The sequence below is a fragment of the Crocodylus siamensis genome, chromosome 8, assembly GCF_052110815.1.
Source record: "Crocodylus siamensis isolate JL-2025a chromosome 8, ASM5211081v1, whole genome shotgun sequence".
In the NCBI taxonomy this organism is placed as follows: domain Eukaryota; kingdom Metazoa; phylum Chordata; order Crocodylia; family Crocodylidae; genus Crocodylus; species Crocodylus siamensis.
Window position 1 is genome coordinate 48,560,789 of NC_143402.1, and position 21,959 is coordinate 48,582,747.

General features: G+C 45.3%; 1 protein-coding gene across 1 annotated transcript in view; it reads right to left on the reverse strand.

Annotated features, from left to right (window-relative positions):
• DNAH9 (dynein axonemal heavy chain 9) overlaps nt 1-21,959 on the reverse strand; it is a 480,799-nt gene that overhangs the window by 13,998 nt on the left and 444,842 nt on the right. Inside the window, exons 67-68 of the mRNA XM_090059292.1 lie at nt 17,202-17,384; nt 4,610-4,999 (exon numbers count right to left, since the gene is read on the reverse strand). Of these exons, the coding sequence (XP_089915418.1) occupies nt 4,610-4,999; nt 17,202-17,384 (573 nt within the window). The remainder of the gene's footprint in view (nt 1-4,609; nt 5,000-17,201; nt 17,385-21,959) is intronic.

Consider the following 21,959-nt stretch of genomic DNA (forward strand, 5'->3'; position numbering starts at 1 on the left):
ACATTATCTGCTGCTACTTGTCCCCAGGGAGCACCTGTGCACATGAGCTCTAGTGCATGGCATATTGCCCTGGGTGGGTAACGGAGACTGGGGCCAGCACTTGGATTGGCCCCAGCAGGCTTACTTGGGATCCTTGAGGCCTCTGGGAGCTGCAGCCACAGTGATCTGGTAGCAGGGAGCCTGGCTGGCAGCTAGAGGTGGCTCCGACCAGCCAGGCTCCCGTTTTGGGCAGCGCACACTGCTGCCATGTGCACCACTCTGCTTTTTTTACACATTTTTTTTTAGCATCAGGATCTCCTGGTGTAAACCCCCAACCCTGCGCTGAAAATTAGCAGCACAGGGCATGCCTGCATGTGTGGCTCATGTGGTGTGCTGTGCCACAGATGGGTCTGCGGCACCACATACTACTCATTCCTGCTCATCAGGATGTGCCCACTGAATCCATGCTGACTGTTCCTGATCACCTTGTTTTACAAACTAGATTACCTGGAGTCTGTTGGCACCTAAATTGTAAAGAAGTTTTTCCTTATGTCCAATTTGAAGCAATCTTCAATCAGTTTGTGCCCATTGTTTCTTGTCTTCCCCTGGGGTGCCTTGGTAAACAGATGCTCCCCGAGGCCCTGATGTATGCCCCTTATATACTTATAGGCTGCCACCAAGTCCCCTCTAAGTCTTTTTTTTTTTTCTCCAGGCTGAACAGTCCCATGTTTTTCAACCTCTCCTCATATGACCTACTCTCTAGACCGCTAATCATGTTCATGGCCTTCCTTTGGACTCTCTCAAGCTTCTCCACATCCTTCCTGAACTGCAGGGCCCAGAACTGGATGCAATACACCAGCAGTGATCTCACCAAGGCCAAGTAGAGTGCGAGGATGACATCCTTAGTCTTGCTTGAGATGCATCAGTAAATGCATGCCAGTGTTTGATTCATTCTGCCAGCTACGGCATTATATTGGTGGCTCATGTTCATTCTGTATTCTATCACGAGCCCCAGGTCTCTTTCAGTTGTGGTGGTGGCAAGCATAGCACTGCCAAGCCTGTAAGTGTGTCGCGGATTATTTCTCCCCAGATGGAGCACATTACATTTCTCCATGTTTAACATCATCAGGTTATGATTCGCCCACCTTGCAAGCCTGTCCAGGTCAGCCTGTATCACTAGCCTGTCCCTGAGCGTGACCATACTCCCACATAATTTGGTGTCATTCATGAACTTTGCCAGTATGCTTTTAATACCTGAATCCAAATCATAGATGAACATGTTGAAAGGTAGTGGTCTGAGTACTGACCCCTGAGGGACACTACTGGTCATCTCCCGCAATGTTGACTCAGTTATGTCTATTAATATTCCCTGGGTCCTACCTCAGAGCCAGTTACCTAGCCACCAGACCATAAAGTAGTCAAGGCTGTATTTTCCTAATTTTACTATGAGGACATTGTGGGAAACTAAATCAAAGGCCTTTTTGAAGTCCAAGTATATGACATGAACCTCATTTCCCTTATCCAGGTGGTGAGTTACCTGATCTTAGAAGGAAATGAAGTTGGTCAGGCATGACCTACCTGCAGTGAAGCCATGTTGGCTGTCCTTTAGAATACTGCCTTCTGTTAGCCTATCAATAATGAATTCTTTGATATTTTTTTCCATTATTTTACCAGGGATTGAGGTCATACTGATTGGCTTATAATTCCCTGGGTCCTCCTTTCTCCCTTTCTTGAAGATAGGCAACACATTGGCCCTCTTCCAGTCTTCTGGGACCTCTCCCAAGTGCCATGAGTCCTCAAATAGCTTTGCCATGGGTCATGTGATGATGTCGGTTGGTTCTTTTAGCACTCTTGGGTGTAGTTCATTTGGTCCTGCTGACTTGTAGATATTCAGCCTCTCTAGGTGTTCCTCCACAAGTTCTTGACTAACTATGGGAGGGTGATCACCCGCACCTTGATCATCTTGTATCCTGTCAAGCAGGCTAATACCTGGGGACTGGTGGAATACCAATGCAAAGTATTTGTTTAGGAGTTTGGTTTTCTCCTAAGTGTTGGTTATCAGCTGTCCCATTTTGTTCATCAGGGTCTCTATGTTTCTCTTATTTTTTCTGACTTCCTACATACCTAAAGAAGGACTTTTTGTTGTCCTTGATTCCAGTTGCCAATTTGAATTTGGTTTCTGCTTTTGCTTTTCTAATCCATTTCCTACAGGTATGGGCTATTGCTGTGTACTCCTCTTTGGTGGTAATTTCTGGTTTTCATGCCTTATAAGCTTCTCTTTTCAATATCAGGAGGTCCATGACTTCCCTGTTGAGCCAAGAGGTCTCCCAACCCTTTTGCTGCCTTTCTTATGAAAAGGAATGGACTTCTGTTGTGCTCCTAGGATTGCTTCCTTGAGGAACGACCACCCTTCTTGTGCTCTTCCCAAGTGGACCATGGTCCTGCAGAGCCTCACCAATCAATCTCCTAAGCCTGTGGAATTCATCTTTCCTAAAATCAAGGGTTTCTACCCTACTGACTAGTTTCCCTGTCTTATGGTGGATGGAGTAAATGATCATCTCATGGTCACTGTCGCCTAGTTTCCCTTCAGTCCTCAGGATGCTCGCTAGATCATCCCCTTTAGCCAGAACCAAGTCAAGGATTGCCTTACTCCTGGTCAGCCCTTAGACTTCTTGAGTCAGATAGAGCTCTTCAGTGCAAGTGTGGAAGCTCTTGCTCAGTGCTCATCTCATGGGTAGTTGAAGTCATCCATGGTGACCATGCTCCAAGAGCATGCAGTCTCTGCCAGTTCTCTAGAGAATTCCTGGTTGAGTTCTTCCTCTTGGTTTGGAAGTCTGTGGTAAACTCCTACAGTCAAATCCCCTTCTCCATGCTCTCCTCATATCTTGACCCAGAGAGTTTCAAGTTGCCCTTTATTGCCAATCTCTGCTTTTAGGTAGGTGTACTCTTCCTTCATGTAGAGAGCAACTTCCCCACCCTTCTTCCCAACATGATCTCTTCTATGCAAAGTGTAGCCCTCTATACCTGTGGTCCAATCATAGGTGGAGTCCCACCAGGTCTCTATAATCCCTATGAGATTGTATTGCTTGTTGGTTAGCAGGAGGGCCAGTTCCTCCTGCTTATTCCCCATGCTCTGGCATTTGTGTACAGGCAACTAAGCCTGCTATTAGAGGTCCTGGGCTTCCTGGTGTGCTGTAGAAAATCCTGTCCTTAGACTGGTGTCAGAATATGCTTCCTGTTGTTCCCTGGTTGTCATTTCTTGGGATTGTACTACTAGTTGTCTGCCTGTCTGCATGACCTGGCCCAGTTTAAAGTCCTATATAGGAGGTCTGTCATTCTAGCTGAGAAAAGCTCCTTCCCCTTCAGCGTGAGGTGGATACTGTTCCTTCCCAACAGGCTGTGGTCTCTGAAGTGTGTACTATGGTCGAAGAAGCTGAAGCCCTTGTGGTAACACCAGCACCAGAGTCTTCTGTTCACTTCTTCTATACATCTGCCCCTTCTGTACCATGACCCACAACCAAGACAAACTAGGAGAAAACTACCCGTGCCCCCAACCCCCTAAGCCTAGCCCACAGAGCCCATCCCCCACCAAGAGCTCACCAAAACTCTTTAAGGGGCCCTCTAGCCAATATTATTGTCCACCCCTGTGTCAGAGGCTTAAGTGGACTTAGACACTTAACTGTGACTTTGTTTCACCATGCTTAAGTCCCTGAAAATCCATTAATGCATCTGTTTTTATAACATATTGTTATTTGATCCTTAAGGCTAGGTGCATCTACATGTGCAATTAACCTGGGAGCAGTTTACTCTACAGTTAAGTACTCAAGAGTAAACTCTCCCAGGCATGTGTCTACGTGTGCAGGGACGTGGAAGCAGATCCTTATCTCCCATCCCCAGCTCTTCAGTCACAGGCCTGGGCTGGGAGATAAGGACCTCCCAGCCCTGGCCCTGCGATCGCTCCAGTGGCAGAGCCTGCCCCAGCAGCAGGCAGCTCCCAGGGTCAGGGAGCAATGTCCCGCCCCCTTGTGCCCAGCTTAACAGAAGTAAACGTGCTCCTGGTCAGGTGTCCACATGCTTACTTCTGTGCAGTAAGTAATTGAGAGTTAGTTTGCTACTTACATTTGCAGGTAGCAAATTTACTCCCACTTAGAGCCAATTACTGCGTACAAAACATTTGCATGTGTAGATGGTGATACTTACTGCGTAGTCATTAGCTCTAGCCTCGAGTAAAGCATCTCATGTAGATGCACCCAATGAGTCAAAAAATTGCAGAGACAACGAGAACTCACCTACCTTTTGAATTCAGTATTTTTTCATAGAGTTGAACAAGGCTAAAAAGAATCACTCTTAGGCATGTATGCATCTAATAGTTGGAATAAAATCTGGTCCCAAGCATATAGTGACATTATGTTCCTGCAGACTCTGTAATATCAATACATGCAAGGATATCATGATTTCAAGGAAACTTTATGGTATCTATCCATTCACTGATATCACAAGGCCTAGGGGAAATATTGACACCTGCTACCTGATAAAGAACGTTGGTCACCCTTGTGTCCATCTTTTCCCAAGCAAGCAGACAGTAAGCCTCAATGCCTTGTTTTTTTAAATAAGATACTAGTGGGTTTACCTGTATATCCCAGCGTGCACCCTCCATGAATAAGCCATGTATATAGGCCCCTTCACGAGGAGGGTTGCTGAAATCCTCCTTGTTCTTCTTTGTCATGTCACATTGCAGGGCCATTTTATCCAAAGGCCACTCATTCTTTCGGGCCATGGACTGCATGATGGCTGTCAAGAAAGACTGAGGGTTGAAGAATCCTGCTAGCCACACTACAGAGGGCAAGAAGAAGTCTCCTGTCCATGTCTCAAGCTCCTTGATGCGGTTGAGAAGGTCAGCAAACCAGCTAGCCAAGCCAGCCATAGAAGGATAAGCCCTCTTAGTCCAAGACTCAGGCACCGTGTCCAGGAAGATGGCATTCTGCAAGTTCTCCATATCACCAGTCATGGTCAGCTCCCCCTGGAGAAGTACCAGAAAGAAGATGGTAATAATAAACAAAGGCAGAGCAACAAAATGTTCTCATTTTTGTGGTGGAATATGGTAGCTGCTTAATACTGGGCAATGGCCACTTTGCACAACAAGTTAAATCAGAAACTGCAGAAGAATGTCCAAACTGCTCACCTTCTCTGCTCTTGAACCTGTCCCCAGACATCTAGAGGGGAAAATATGTAGAGCCAAGAGAAAGGGAGAAATGTGGCTCAGTGAGATGGACACTACCCTGGAAAAGTAATTGCCTTAGGTTCTGGCCCTGGTTTCTAGACCTATGGGGGTCAAAGTTATCCCACTATTATCAATTTTATCCAATGAATATTAAATGCAAAGTGCAGAAAAGCCATTTGGGTTATGTAAGTGAAACAGGATTCGGCCCCAAGATTCCAATTGTTCATTTTTAGTCACTCTATTCCTGTAACACCCTTTTCTGAATAATTAGAGGTGTTTTACAAAATTAAGGTAAGGGTGCCAGCATTGGCTCTAGTTAATTAGTATTTTCCATATAAGGAGATATTTTTAATTGTTTATCACTTTGTCAAACTTTAACTTACATTTTCTTTCTGCCTCAGGCTGAATTGTTTTGGAGAGTTTAATTGGGAACAGCTGACCAATTGATGAGAATGAGTTTTGGGGAAAATGTGTTATTCTATTAATGTTAAAAAAATTCCAACTGTTTCTTCAAAGGGCTTCAGTGCCTTCAGAAACAGCTTTGAAGTCAAAAAGGTTCTCTGTGTTTGCTCTATGTAAATCCATCCAAAATCTAGCCAACTTATACACTTAATAGAGTTGGTTAGAATTTTGACAGCTAAAATCTCAATTTCAGTTCAATTTCTTTATTAGCGACTTGGATGATGGGGTGAAGAGCAGCCTGTTTAAATTCACAGATGATACCAAGATTTGGGATGAGGTGGGCATGCTAGAAGGGAAGGCCAGATTACAGCAGGACCTGGACAGGTTACAGGGGTGGGCAAATGAAAATAGGATGGGAGTCAATACTGACAAGCGCAGGGTGCTGCACTTGGGCAGTAGGAACCAGCAGCATACCCATAGGTTGGGGAACTCCCTTCTTGAAAGCACGGTGGCAGAAAGAGATCTTGGAGTCATTATTGACTCCAAGATGAACACTGGCTGACAATGCGAGAACACGTTCAGTAGGGCTAACTGTACTTTGTTGTGCATCCACAGATGCATCACTAGCAGGGCCAAGGAGGTGATCCTTCTCCTCTGTGTGACACTGGTCAGGCCGCAGCTGAAATACTGTGTCCAGTTCTGGGCGCTGCACTTCAGGAAGGATGTGGACAGCATTGAGAGGGTCCAAAGGAGGGCCACTTTCATGATCCGCGGACAGCAGGGCAGACCCTATGAGGAGAGGCTACGGGACCTTAACCTGTTCACCCTTCACAAGAGAAGGCTGAGGGGGAACCTTGTGGCCATCTATAAACTTACTAGGGAGGACCAGAAGGGTTTGGGAGAGACCTTGTTCCCCTGAGCGCCTCCCAGAGTAACAAGGAATAACGGCCATAAGTTGCTAGAGAGTAGGTTTAGACTAGACATTAGAAGGCACTTCACAGCCAGGGCGGCTAGGATCTGGAACCAACTTCCAAGGGACGTGGTGATGGCTCCTACTCTGGGGGTCTGTAAGAGGAGGCTTGACATTTACCTGGTGGGGGTCATTTGAGCCCAGGTTTTTCTCCTGCCCAGGGCAGGGGTTCAGACTAGAAGATCTACAAGGTTCCTTCCGAGCCTACATCTGTAATTCTATGAAGATCCTATCTGTACTGAGCATACTCCATTCCCCTTGGAGCTCCTACAAGCAATTGTATTAATCATGTTCTCAGGCTCCACCAGTCTTCAATATGACCGGTAAAAAGCCAGAGCTCCACCGAGAACATAGATACAATATTTCCTGACACTCTGTGGTAACATTATATTTCAAAGGCTTTGAAAAGCCTTCAGCCAATTGAAAGAAGTTGTTTTTTCTGTCCAGAGTTTCTTCATTCCATGTCTAAGGTCTGTCTCCTCAGTATTGTGAGCTCCTGCACATTAAGATCACAAAAAAAGTGTCCATTGGGCTAATGCACAATAGCACCTATTACGGTGCATTTGGTACTTGTTATTATGGGTAGTAAACTTACTGTGCCATAAGGGCTGTGTGAAACGGCTGTGTTTCCATTTGGTTTTGGATTCAGCTATTTCAGAGGACAGTGATTCATTTTGGTGTTTTGGATCACTGTCCTGTTTCACTTCAGCAAAATCTGTTTTGGAGAAAGCCTCCTTCCTGGTCCTGTACAGGGCCCACTTGGCCAGGGCCAGGAGGAGATTGACCAAGAGGTCCTGGTACTTGGTAGGACTGTGGATGGGGTGCCCAAAAATAAAAAGGTGGGGGGGTAAGATCCATCCAGAACCTCAGAAGGAGGTTCCAGAGGTGGAGGGGCTGCAGCCTGGTGGACTCGAGCTTCATGTGTGCCCAAATTTCCCTCTGCCCGAAAAAGAGGCAGGAGACTGGGGTATTGGTAAAGCTTGCCACATACATGCCCATGGTGATGGCTCCATGGAGGAGCCACCAGCTGAGGTCCCCAGCAAGGTTCCCCCTGAGCTGCGCACATGTGTAGTGATGAACAAGGAATTTTTTTGCCACGCAGTAACTTTTTAATGCCACGCACCCACTCCAACCCAGCCAAAAGCTGCTGCAGGAGAGGGGAGGGGCAGGCACACTGAGATACCCACACACTCCCAGCTAGGATCCTAGCCGAAGGCAGGTAAGTTTCACTGGGTGGGGGGGCAGGGCGGGCAGATTGAGACCTCCCACAGAGAGAGTGTGGTAGGGGCAGGGCACTGCCCCACTCTCTCCTGCACTGTGGGGATTGTCCCACGACTTGGCCCAGCCGGGGGCTCATTCACTGTGAATGGGGCCCCAGCCAGGCTGGGGCAATTGGAGCCTGGCAGTTCATCCAGGGGTGTGGGTGGGCGGCTGTGGCTCCCACCACTGTGCGCACCGCAGGGGAGGGGAAGCGTATTCCCCTCCCCAGCTCTCCCTGCACCATGCCCCTGGATGAGCTACTGGGCTCTGATTGCCCCATGACCTGGCCCAGAGCCCAGCAGCTCCTCCAGATGCATGGCACAGGCAGCCAAATGAGGGCACGTGGCCCAGCCTGGACCCTGATCTTTGCATGGGACAAGGATAGGCAGGCGGGATCAAGGTGCAGTCAACCTGGTGCTGCTATCAGGCCCTTCTGCACAGACAGCCTGGTGCTGGCTGCCCCCCAGTAGCTCCCTTGTGTAACAACTCTGCAGGTTGGAACACCAGTTGCAGGGGTACTGCAATTGCAAAAGATACTACTTTATTTTTTCAATCTAGAATCAGGACCCAAAAGGAGGAATAACTAATTATGTGACAGCTAAAAGCATTGGCAATCGCATGTAATTTTGGAAACATAAAGATTCCCTTATTAGAGACATAATTATCTGTGGACCATCTGGGCCTAAAATGGGGGAGAGATTGCTGAGAGTATTATGAAAGTATCTCCATGCCCCTTTGTTAATCCACGGTGTGTCCACACATTAAGTACCATGCCCAATTCTGGTCCCCATGCCTCCAAAAGGATACAGAAGAGCTAGAGAAGGGCAGAGGTGTGGAGGGGCTTCCTGATGAAGAGATACTAACAAGGCCAGGTGTGTTCAGTTTAGAAAACAGATGCTTGAGAGGGGACATGAGAGGGATTTACAAAAAACAAAATGGTGAAGGTAAAGTCAATAGGGATTTATTATTGGCTAGCTTTCATCAGCGAAGAAGTGGAGGTCACAAAATGAAATTACCAGATAGTAAATTTTAAACGAGCATAAGACAGTTCTTTTTCACCCACTGTGTTATTAAAGTGGGGAATTCGTTGCCACCAGATACAGTGGAAACTAGAGTTCAGCCAGATTCATGAAGGGATTGAACACATTCTTGGAGGAAAGGGGCATCAGTAGCTATCAGTGTTCCCTCTAAGAGGCTCACGGACCGATGCAGCACACTCATGGACCACTACACCTTAGAGGGAACGCTGGTCTCCAGTGGCTCATGAGATGAGGGTGAAGTACAGGCTCAGCCACTGGGGCACTCCCCAATTATGCCCTCACTGAACAGGTTTCACAACTTAGTTTCTGGATGGGACACAAGGATGTGATGGTGGATCGTGCAGTGCATGAGAATATAGAGGTGGCAGTGATGGACGGTGGAGAAGCGGATTGTTTTGGTGTCCTTCAGCCAGTTCAGGTAGTGGACTGGGGAGTGCCACAAGGCTGGAGAAGGCACCAGCCCCACAACTAACTCTGATGGGCTGGAGGACATGGGGGGTGGGCACCATCAACAAAGGCAAGGCTGTTGGGAGGTAAGGCAGATTTTACCTCCTGGACTAGGTGACAGGTCACACGCATCATGGGTAAACCCATGCACTAGGCTAGTGCAAGCAGGGTCCACCCACCCCCATCTATTATAGTCTGGGAGGTCTCCAATATGGGTGACACCACCAGAACCAGGCTCTGACACACTTGGGGTGCTTCCACCATTGGTACCTCCAGCTGGGGGTTGCAGAGGAAGGGCTTGATGACCAGGTCAGCACCTTGGCTGAGTGTCGCAGGGGACCTGGAGGCAGAGACCAGCTTCCAAGCCCAGAGAAGGTCCTAGTAGATCTCTGGCAGCCCTTACAAGTCCTGCAGGGAGAAGCCCTGCAGGTTGAGGAGCTGCCAGTCATACCGGAGCCACCGGAAGTGGCGGAGGAAGGTGCCCCCCAGGTGGCTCCATGCCATGTGGCTACTGATACCATATAGCAGTTACTGCAGGGCCTGCAGGTGGAATGTCATGATCTGGCTGCACAGGCAAACCAGGTCCTGGCCACCCTCTCACAAGGGGAGGCTCAGGACCTGTGCAATGACCCAGTACAATCGCGGCCAGAAAAACTGCAACGCCCATCTCTGAAGCCTGGCCAGGACCTTGAGGGGGCTGACAGGCTGTGGAAGTGGTAACACAACATAAATCCTAAATATCTATACATACTGATGTTTGCATTTGGTTTCCTTATCACGTGGGGTTTGCAGCAGGTGGGTGGAAAGGGGGGTGGGGAGATGTACGTGGGTGTGGAGAGATGTGGGGGGAGGGTCAGTGTGTGGGTAGGTGTGGGGGGACTGTGGTGGGGCTGCATAGGAAGGGTGGGTCCTCTGCCCCCCCACAGAGTGAAGCCCCCCGCAACACATCACATGGACTTTCCTGCCTGCACGGTCCCAGGCCCCCCCTACAGTACCCCTCCCAGGGCCCAGGGCTCCTCTGCTGCCCCCCCAGCCTCCTGCTCGCTTCACCACTGGTCTCTATTTCCCTTCTTGTTCCCTGCTCATCTCCAGCCCCATGCTCATTCCCTTGCTCGTCTCCAGCCTCCTGCTCGTTCTTGGCAGGCTTCCCTAGGCCGAGTAGGGAAATGAGCAGTGGGATAGAGACAAGTGGGGCAGTGATCGGAAAGCTGGAGATGATTCAGGGATTCCCCTGCTTGGCTCCAGCCTCCTGATCACTCCTAAGCTCAGCTCCTGCCCCCCACCTCCCAATCGCTTCCCTGTCAGGCTAAAGCCTCCTGCACTGCCCTCAGCTTACCAAGAGCAGCAGCAGTGATTGGTGCACTCAGGGGCTTGTGGCACAGCCCACCCCCCCAACCCCTTTAGTGCAGTGCGGGGCAGCAGGGGGAAGAGGGGCTTGGCCATGGCTGCCTGGCACCTGCACTGCCACTGCTGCATTGCACAGGTGCAGCCTGGCTTGTCAGGATGCTGTGAGCTGTTGGGCATCTCAGCTGTGCTGTGGCTGTCACCCTAGGCTTGGTGCCACTCAGCCCAAGTGGCCCCAAGCTGCCAGACAGCATGTGGCTCTGTGCATGACCCTGCCAAGCTGGGCTGCAGCCACATGATGTGGCAGTGGCAGCAGGGGTGCCAGGTGGCCAGGGCCAAGCCCCGTTACCCCCTGCTGCACAGAAGGGCTGTGCCATGTGGCCCCAAGCAGCCCTGATAGCCGCTGCTGTGGCCAGTGAGTGCAGGTTGTGTGTGTGGGGGGGGCAGGGGAGTGGTTGGGGGGCCTGGAAGAGTGATTGGGGGGCTGGCATTAGAAGTGGGAGCTGGGGGAAGGAGAAGGGGTTGTGGGGATGAGCAGGGAGCTGGGAAAGTGACCAGGGAGTGAAAAGGGAGTTGGGAGAGCAAGAGGACACGGCTAGGGCCAGATGGGGCCCCCCCATGGTCTCCTTCCCCTTCCTCCAGCTTCCCCCACCCCCTACTCTCCTGGCATGGAGCCTGGATCCAGGTCCCTGTAGCCTACACCACTGCTTGCCCAACACGGCAGTGTGCTTCAGCACTGGGGCAAGGGTCAGCCATAGAGACACTCGGGGAGTTTCTGTGGAGGACCTGAGCTCCGGTTGATCCAGTTGCCTCACTTTTTTCCCCCAGGGTACTTTTTGATACCTGGATCTCCAGGTATCAAAGTTTGTGCCCACGCTGTGAACCTGCAGCACTGGGAACTTTTTTTTTCCCAGTGTGTGTCTTGCAGCGTCTCAAAGGAGTTTCAGATGCTGCAAGAAGCATGTTTACACTCTTCTGGACCCACCCACAGAGATCAAATTATGGAGCATGTCAAGGAATCTATTTAGAGAACAAGCTGATCAGAAACAACCAATACTGATTAATCAAGAACAAGTCATTCCTAATCATCTTGATGGGGGAGGGAGGGGGTAAGGGGAGGGGAAGGCATGAAGTTAGGATTTTGAAAAGGGGGGTACAGATGGTGTAGAGCGCCGTATAAGGCACAAGAATATTTATTAATATGCTAGGGGGTCCAATGCCGTATTATTCAATTTGTTTAGAACAGGACATTACAGAATAAGAAATCATAAACAGACTGGACTGTGTCAAATATGGTTTAAACAGGGATTACAGATTCTTATGTGATTACCTAGATTAGTTTTTGTGGCCCCTTTACTCCTATACATTTATTGCTTCCTTGTTTACCTATCCCAGCACTGACCCTGTCTCCACTTTTCTCTCACTTCTTTCCTTTCCCTCCTTTTGTATTCAAATCACTCACTTCATTCACTCACTTCATTTTATACACTGCTCTGTGCATTTTTCACATCTTCTGATGAAGTGACCTTGGGATCACATAAATGTATGCTATATATCTCTCTGATTTAGTTAGTCTATAAGGTAAAAATCTACCCTGCCTTCTGCCAAGTGGCATAAATTTAATTGACTTCCTCAGCACTGCCTGAATAGAAATGCCAGTGCCCCTCCCAGGCAGTTGGGTGTAAATTTTGGATGGAGCAAGAATCAAAGGAAGGTGCAACCACATCATTGCTTATGCCCTGCCTCCCCAGCCCCGAATCCACCCCTGGTGGGAAGAGCAGTGAATTTGATATATCTTGGATTTTCAATGCTTTTGATACTGTTTCCCAATATATTGTCATTAGTAAGCTAAGGAAATGGAGACTAGATGAGAATACTGCAAGACAGATATATTATGTGGGGGGATCATCATGCACAGTAAGAAGATATCAGCCACTGAATGCCTCTCTAGGAGGAGGTATCATATGGGATTCTCCACAGGGGTCTGTCCTAAATCTGGTGTTTCTTAATGTCTTAATTTGTGATTTCAAGGATAAGGATTGAGTGCACATTGGGATTTATAGATGACATCAAGCACGTACAGATGTTTTGAATACGAGGTTTAGGATCCAGATAAGCTACAGATATGTCCAGAATCAACTGAATGAAATTCAGCAAGACAAGTGTAATGTCCTGCACTTATGACAGAACAATTACATGCACAAATACAGGCTGGGGAATGACTGGCTAGGCTATATTACTGCAGAAAAGGACTTGGGGGTTACAGTGGACAATAAACTAAGTAACAATTGACAGTATGCCCTTGTTGGAAAAAAGATCAATAACATACTGGCCTGTATTAATACAAGCAATACTTGCAAAACAAAGGCATAATTCTCCCACTCTGTTCAACACTGGTGAGACCTCACCTAGAGGGTTAACTGGGCCTAATACTTCAAGAAAGATGTACACAAATTAGAAAGAGGCCAGCAGAGTGAAAAAGTTGTCAGAGGTCTGGGAAATGTAATTTATGGCACAAGAACTGGAATTATTTAGTCTAAAGAAGAGAAGAGTGATGGGGGATTCAATCACAGTCTTTAAATACATGGCTAGTTATAAAGAGGATAGGTGATAGATCAAGGGTTAGCAGTTTTAGAAAGTAGACCACATTATGGCAGATTAAGACATTTTCTCATGGCTGATTGAGATTCCTATTTGATTATTTTCCCATTCCAACAGCAAATTTGGACACTGTGGGCGCACCTACACATGATGCTACATTGCCTTAGCAACGTGCTATAGCAATATAGCATCTGTGGGCAAAAACAATGATGCCACCACTACATCACTGTAAGAACTCACTCCCTCAATATAGGTGCTATGACAATGTAGCGGCTAAAAATAACTGTGCATCGCCAGCATGGCACAGTACAAGCTGTTACTGCACTGTCATTTAGGAGGTCCAAAAAGAAGTATTAAATATTAGCACAGTAACAATGGTGCTGTAGGGTTATGGTGTAGACACGCCCAGTGGGCACATGTGCACGAGATGCTACCGCACAGTGGTTAGTATGCATTTATTTAGTACTTGTATAAGCAAGTACTAAATAAATGCACAGTAACTGGAGTTACTGTATAGTAGCTCCAGCAAATGCCTTTTCATAGATTTCATAGACATCAGGGCTGGAAGGGACCTCGGGAGATCATCGAGTCCAGCCCCCTGCCCAAAGGGCAGGAAGTCAGCTGGGGTCATAGGATTTTAAGTGATGCTACTGCACAGTAACCTAATACTACTGTGCAGTAGTGTCTTAGCATGATTTTTGCCATGTGATAGTACTGCACAGTAGTATCAGGCTACTGCACAGTCAGCATCTCATGTAGACACACCAAGTGAGATACAGTGCTCTGAAAGGCCTAGACCTAGTACCTTGGTTGCTGCTCACAGAAGCAGAAAAGTGAGAAGTCCAAGAACCTAGGTGACATCAGATAAAAATCTAATATTTTTTCTCTTGACTAAAAAAAAAATTATATGCCGTTAGTAGTTGCACAGAATACATAATCCATTTGAAAATGAGCTGATAATTAATTATCTTGCCAATTATTTTAAACAGCTCTGCTTTATTTACCGACATCTGGTAGTTGAATAGGAAATTATGTTTCTTGAGATAGGTCAACAGAAGTGATTTAATGTGTCAATCTCTGAGAACCAAGCATGATATTATTGTAGCTGGGTCAATATTCATCAATTAGATTTAATATTGAGAAATATATATAGTTGCTTACTAGTATACAGAAATTGTGACAAGGATGGTCCTGAACTAAACTACAAAGGCTTTGAGCAGAAATTAGGCAATAATAAAATGTGTATCTATCTATCTAGATATAGATATATTGGAAGATTTATATGTGAAGATATAGACGTATCGACAGATATATAGATATCTATATATATATCTATATCGATCTGTCTAGCGCTATAGATATAGATATATCTATCTATCTATCTGTCTAGATAGATAGATATAGATATATAGTTATATAGATATAAATATATATGTATCTATCAATATATCTATATATCTGTATCTTCCAATAAAAAGAAAGAAAAAAAAATCCTGACACAATCTATAAGAAGGAAATAATCAATCCATTGGGTAAGATATGGAGACAGATGTCTTAGGAAAGCCTCTGGCCAGTATCCTTGCAAGACTGTACATACTGCCTAAACCGCTGAGTGCAGTTTGGCCTAGCAGTCTTGACAGCATCCCTGTCTTGGCAGCGTCCCTGTCTGGAAGCTGAGTCATATTAGCCTGGCTCTGAGTAATGATCAGAGATACAAGTGAGTGTTTTAAATTAACAGACAATTAGAAAACAAAATCCTTTTATTCACTTAACTCACTTAATGAAGAATCAAAACTCCGGGTCCTCTTTTCTGCACATCAGAACATGTTTGCAGGTGTTTAAATACATCTGTGTGTGCCTATCATCAAATGCATTAATTTGGACATATTGATAAGTGTCCACCAAAAATTCAATCCTGTTGCCTCTTCCAGTTTCTGAGACTGGATTCAATAAAATACCTTGCCCTATGTGGTAAACTTACCATTCCTGGTAGTAGTACCATCAGACAAGCTATGCTGCTTCCTGTGGGCTGCCTCCTAAACTGGAAGCAGCATAATCGTGTTGGTAGGGCTTTTCTGATTAGTTAATTAGCACTGTTGAGTGACAGGGCCAGTGAGGACAGCCAGTGTCCTATGATTCTTTTTGAGAGCTTTTGGGTTTTGTAGTGGGATGGGGAGAGGCAGTGGCAGTGGCAGCACAGGCACAGCTTAAATCTGCTCATCACCAGCACAGTTGTTTGCTGCTTAGCCACAGTGCAGGTGCTGGCATGGGAAACTGGCAAAACCCTGTGGCTCCATGAGCCAGATCCAGAAGCAATCAGACTAAGGGTGCTTACATTTTTCATGTGATCAGCCCCCTGAAAGCACTTTACAACCATGACACAACACATGTACATGGCTGAAGAGCGCTTTTAAAATGGCTGATCATGCGAAAAATTAACCCTGGTCAAATGAGGTGTTAATGAAGGCACTTTAAAGCAGACCACCTTAGGGAACTTCTGTTCCCCCTAAGGTTAACTTTTCCTGCTTTGCAGAATTATGCTCATGCTTGCAGGGCTGTCAGTGGGGAGAAAGAGGGGGAGGGAGAAGGAGCAGGCAGCAGCTGGGTCGGAGGTGGCGGGGCTCTAACCCACGGCATTTTGTGTAAAGCACCATGAGTTAGAGTAGGGCCCCTAAACATCTGTAGGCACCCTAAGTAAGGAGTATCTAGTAGTCCCTCTGCGGGGCACAGACTCCTTGTTGTTGCACTTAAGTGTCTTGATAACCTTCTGTTCGATCAAAGAGCAGAACTGCTTTCCCGTGAGACTTGGGCCCCCCTACTCATCTGAAGTAGGGTTCTGTTTTTGACCTTGTTCTTTCTTGGAAAATTCTGTATCTGAACAGGAGTGGGAACTGACCAGGGCTTTTATGGACGGGGTAAGATCCATCAGTTCTTTCACTTGCTTGTTTCCCAGCACATGGTACTACTATACTAACTGCTCCGAATGTCTGTTGGGAGATGGGAACAGATATAAAATGGAAGAACATTAACTCAATAGCTTTGTGTATGACTTGATTACCTGTAGAAGGCCATGGCTGTTTCCATAAACTATGGAGTCCTTCCACCCTTCTGTCTGCTTAAAATGGAATTTACCTGCTATGGACCACATACAGAGTGCAGTACTTGCCAGTACGTGCAGTCCCAAAACACATTACTCTCATAAATGTTATTCAAAGAACAACTTGCATTCTAGCTGGTTTTGTTCTGTCATCTGTGCAGCTACCTCAAGGTTTTGCACAAACACCTGCCATAGCAGTAGCTCGCAGGAAAAAAGGCTTTGCTATGATGGTCAGACCAGTGCCTCACAAGAAGCTGTAAGAATATAATTTAACAAGATCATCATAGGACAAGTTCACTCCTAATCCCTACCTCCTAAAGATTTACTTTTACCCTCAAAAAGGAGGGGCTTATAACCTTTCCTTAACCCTTGTTTTTAAAATCTTTGTTATTATGCTGTGGATATTTTTTGTGGATTTTTTTTTAATAAATTATTAATATTTTCCCCGTTTGGTGAAAAAGTATTTTCTTTCATTGCTTTCAAATATACTATCTTTCAGTTTTCTGGCATATACCACTGCTGTATTATTAAAAGGTATTCACCACAAGTGCTTGATGTTTCTTCCCTATACTAGACATTATTATGTGCAACTTTAGCTCCACAAAGAGCTGATAGCAGAGGGTAGAAAGCCAGATGGAACTTGAAAAACATTAGTGAATATTTTTTTCATGGAATTATGATACTTTTGCAGTAGGAGATGCTATTTGTTGAGCAACGCTTCAAAATGTAACTGTTTAAGACACAATAAGGCAATTTTTAATTCCCTCATGTCTTCTTTTCAATCATTAGTGCACATGAGGGATTCACAATGCTGTAGTCTTTATCAGAAAAAGCTCCTACCTTCAGTCCCAGATCTAGTTCTTTAAGTGATCGCTTTATCTCGTTTGTGAGGCTGTTCATGAGTTCACATTCCTGGAAGGCAACCACAATATATGGTGTCCTCTCCTCAACCTTTGCCATCAGTTCTGGGATGTTAAATTCATCAGTCAGTTTTTCTAGAATCTCATCCAGAGCAGCTTTTACCTGTTTATCAAAGAGAAAAGAGAGAAGTCAGTGAGTGATTTTCACTGTTTCCTCTACCATAGTTACCTGATTGTTGGAAGAGAACTCTGGATACTTACTGCATTTGAAAGAAATCAGTGCCTTACTAGCTCATGTATGAAACTTCCCACAGTAGCTTAATCCATCCAACTAAAATTGAAATGTTTATAAACCTTAATGTCAAACAAGAACTTTTTAAAAAGATGATTTAGAAATATCCATGTAGCACGCCACATCATACACTCCTTCCATCCAAGTTGGCATTGATGGTTCTTCTAAGATCAGAGCAATGCGAGAAGATCAATGTAAGATGATAAAAGGTGCTATAAAGGTAAAATCAAATACCTGTGACCCAAGACTTCGGAGTTTGCAAGCAATTCTTTCATGTTTTAGTGATTAAAATAGGTGATTTTTTTCAAATGGAATTTCAGGCTGAATTTTGTATTCTATACAAGAAGAGAAGTGGGGGTGGGGAGAACATAATGAATCAAGATACTTCCCATACCTCTTCCACACAGTTTGATTCAGGAACAGGACACTAAATCTCTCACAATTAAGCAGAAAATATACCAGCAAAACTCCAAAGCAATAAGAGATTTCTGTGTTCTAAAAATCAAGAACTTTTGTGGGTCAGAATGAGATCGAGGATCTCACATGTATTGACTGAGATTTTTGGTCCTTTGTACATGCCACAGAATTGGCCTTTAAAGTGGATTAAATGCCCTTTTGCACCTCTTTAATGTCATTGCTGTTTGCATGCTTGGCGGTGTATTCTGCTTTAAATGACTTTGGTACGTAGCAAGATAAAACACCTCCAAGGTATTTTATTTTGCTACCTACCAAAGTGCAACAGTGCACAAGGCTTGGTGGGCTCCACGCAGCTCAGGAGCTGTGGGACCCAGTGACAGCCCATGCAGGTATGCTGCACTGAAGAAAGAAAATAGCACCAAGCTTGATTTTTTTTTCTTCCCAGAGCCTGCCTGCCTGCCTGAGCTGTGCAGGGCTCCGGTGCTTGCCTCTGCAGTTGCAGGGGGGCTGGTGCTTTCCTCCATGGCTGTGGCACCCCCTGGGACTGCCTGGGCTGGGTGCCAGCGGGTAGGTGCTGCCTGAGCGCCTCCCCATGCAGTTCAGGGACCATTCAGCCAGCCAGTGGCTTGGCCCCCTGCCCAACTGCTGCCGAAGAGGCAAATAAGGATTGGGCCCCTTATTAGTTTGGTTTAATTCTCCCTAAATTGAAGTGGTGTTTTTAAAAGCCTGCTGTTTAAATTTAGGGAGAACTAAACCAAATTAAACCCCTGTGGCATGTACAAGGAGCCTTTGTGTCATGGGGAAAGGGGGAACTGAGGACATTTTATGCACAGATCTATTTCACCAACTTCTTCCCTGCTCAACTTGCCTGTGTGTTGAAACACAAACCCAAATTCTATTTTTTGGGGATTTTAATAGGAAAGCATTACCTCAAATAGAACTTCAGAGCTGTGACATGATAAATATGGAATTTAAGCATTAATGACAACTGCTGGTCAGTCCCAGTACCATAAAAAGAATCAGCTAAAAAACATTTGCAAATGGTATTTGGAATACTCCTAAATAACTTTTTAAGCAAAATTATTATCAGTAAATCTACTGGAATTCCTTATTCAGATTTTCCCACTTGGTTATTATTACATACACTGCAGTGCATAGACTATCAGTTCTCAGCCTTTTTGGACTTGAGGCACCTCTCACTGGACTTGAGGCTGTCCTTTATAACTTTTGTGAATTGAGTGGCAGCAAATTTCAAAAACTAATTTATATATTACTATGCTTACCTCCTTGCAGAAAGGCTGGGAAGTGCGGATGGGGAATCATTCAGGCAGAGGCAAGCCTGAGCCTGTGCTTATCCACTTAATTTATATGTCCCAGCACGCTGCCTGAGAATCACTTCATACTCTCAGGGGATGGAAACACAGAAGTTTAAAGAGTAGCTTTGGCTTATGTGTAAATTAACTAGCTCATGTACAGATAAGAGAGTAACAAATGCATCATAGAGCTTCACACAGGCTTATTTCCCAAGTATTTACTTGCTTTCTCAGGAAGATTTTGCTGCTTGTATTGAGCTGTTTGCTGACTTGGCTACACCGCTAGCAATATCTGAGCTAACCAGTATAAATCTAACTTACATAAGTCCATCTGAATTGCAGTTATAATTCTGAATGTGACACAGAGGGCATATCTACACGTGCACTTACGCCGACTTAAATTTCCTGTGCAATAAGCAGGAATAGGCTGGTGTCTACATGTGCAGGTGTTAAAGCGCATTAATGGTGTGTTACTGCGCAGTAAGGCATCTACACGTGCGTTATTGCGCAGTAACTATGCAGACGTAAATTTCATATCTTCATGGTGCAGGTATCAAATTTACTCACAGATTGGCTTAAGTCACCATATTTACTGTGCAGTATGGGTATGCACGTGTAACCACACACCTATACTGTGCAGTAATTTTGGTTATTGCGCAGTAAATATGCAAGTGTCAACATGCCCAGACATTTCTAAAATGTGGTGCACCATTACACAGACACATTCTATTTTGATCTTCTCATAGCCATTGAGTTCTCAGTTACTATAGTATGGTATTGACATTTCTCTAGGTGCTACGTGGGCTTTCCAGAGCCTGTGGAAAGTGGCAGCCTCTCAATTTCCTCGGAGATCTCAAAACAACAGCAGTCTCCTTATGCCTGAAGAAGGATAGGGAGAAAGATTTTTGTGCCCAAGAGCTTACAAAGAACTTTGTTCCAACTACTCAGTTGGTCTAATGAAAGATGTCACATCTGCTTAAAAAACCTTGCCTGTCTATGTCCTTAGACCAATATGGCCAAAACCAAAAAGCCTCTCAATTTACTATTCAACATACTAAAAACTCAACAAAAAACAGTTCAAGTTTCCCCAAAAATAAATAATCCCCAAGCTAATTAACTCTTTCTGTGGCTCCCAGAAAGACAAGGAATCTTCAGCCTTAAAGTGTACAAAACTGTTCACAGCTTCCATGTTTATAGTCTCTCTCAATTGAGTTCTGATTAGCTATCAAGAGGATGAATGTATGGATACTGCATACTGCCCCTAATGTAAACAGAAACAGTCACTAGTTGTGTCTACACATTCATTAATGCCCCCTAGTTACTGTGCATTAGGTTTAGTGCTTGGTTAACCAAGTACTATTTCAATGTGCAGTAACTTGTGCTACTGCGCAGTAGCGCCTCAGCACATTTTGGGTTTTTTTTTTACCCTTACTTCGAAGTGGCCTAATAACACTGTATTAGTGTATTAGCATGGTTTTTAACAGCACGCTACTGTGCAATTGTGCAGTGTTATTAGGCTACTCTGCAGTAAGCATCTCATGTAGAAGCACCCACTGAGTATCATGTAAATACCCACTGAGTATTATGTAAATACTACACATTTCCCTTGTACCCTTCTAGCTAAATTGCTCTGTCCTGTTCTCTACATGTGTAAAAAAGGAGAGGTTTCAACTAAAACTCTCGTCTCCCATGAACTGCACCTTTCCCACTCTTTCGACCATGGGCAACTGGTGCCTCCTGATTCTGCGGGGGCATCAGCAGCCAATCGCTGACCAGGGGAGAGGGGGTCTCCCCCAGTGGCTGATTGCCAGCAGCGGCACTTCTCTTGCTGGTCCCACATTCTGGGGGGGGGCGGGGCACCGATTGTTACCCCCCACTCCCTGGCTGGTGAAGACTAATCTCAGGGTGGGGGGGACATGCCCCCTGGTACCCCTACTATGTGTCACCTGTGTTTTGGACATTACAGAAAAATCAAATGGAGCAGTTTATGCAGGGGATTACATAGGAATTGTATTCTTCTGTAATAGTAGTGTATAGATTTTAATTCTAGAAATGTTAAATGGCAACCTACAAATGAAAAGATACTCAAAGGAGCTAAAAGACTTATTTTGCTGTTAACTTGATATGCATGATGACTGGAAAAATCCAACCGTCTCCCCTTTGTGCACAGAAATGATAAACGAGCTCCATTACCATATTTTCTCACATACTACATTCCCTGAAATAAAATACACACCTTGCTTTTGAAAGGCAGAATGAATTCCAGACTTGGCTATTCTCAGAAAGGTTAAAAAGCCATATGATAGCAAAAAGGGATTAAAGAAAGAAATGAGTAGGTCAAAATGGGAAATACTTTAGAGGCATACATATAAATGCAAGTTATAAATAAGGAACAAGCAGGATTAGCTGGCAAAGATAGCCTATGATTTAACTGGTATTACAGAGACTTGTTGAAACAACTCATAACTGAAACATTAACATTAAGAGATATACTTCATTTTGGGCAGATAAGTTTGGGAACAAAGTATTACATTATATGTCAAAAATATATACACTTGTTCTCTGGCAGAGAATGAAGAACATAGCAGATTGGCATGTATTTGGGTGAAGGGAAAGGTGGAAAAGAATAGTTTTGATGTTATTTGAAATGTGTTATGGTATGCCTGGAAGTGGGTGTCAGGAGCACTGCCAGGCAGCCCAACAGGGCTAATGTGTT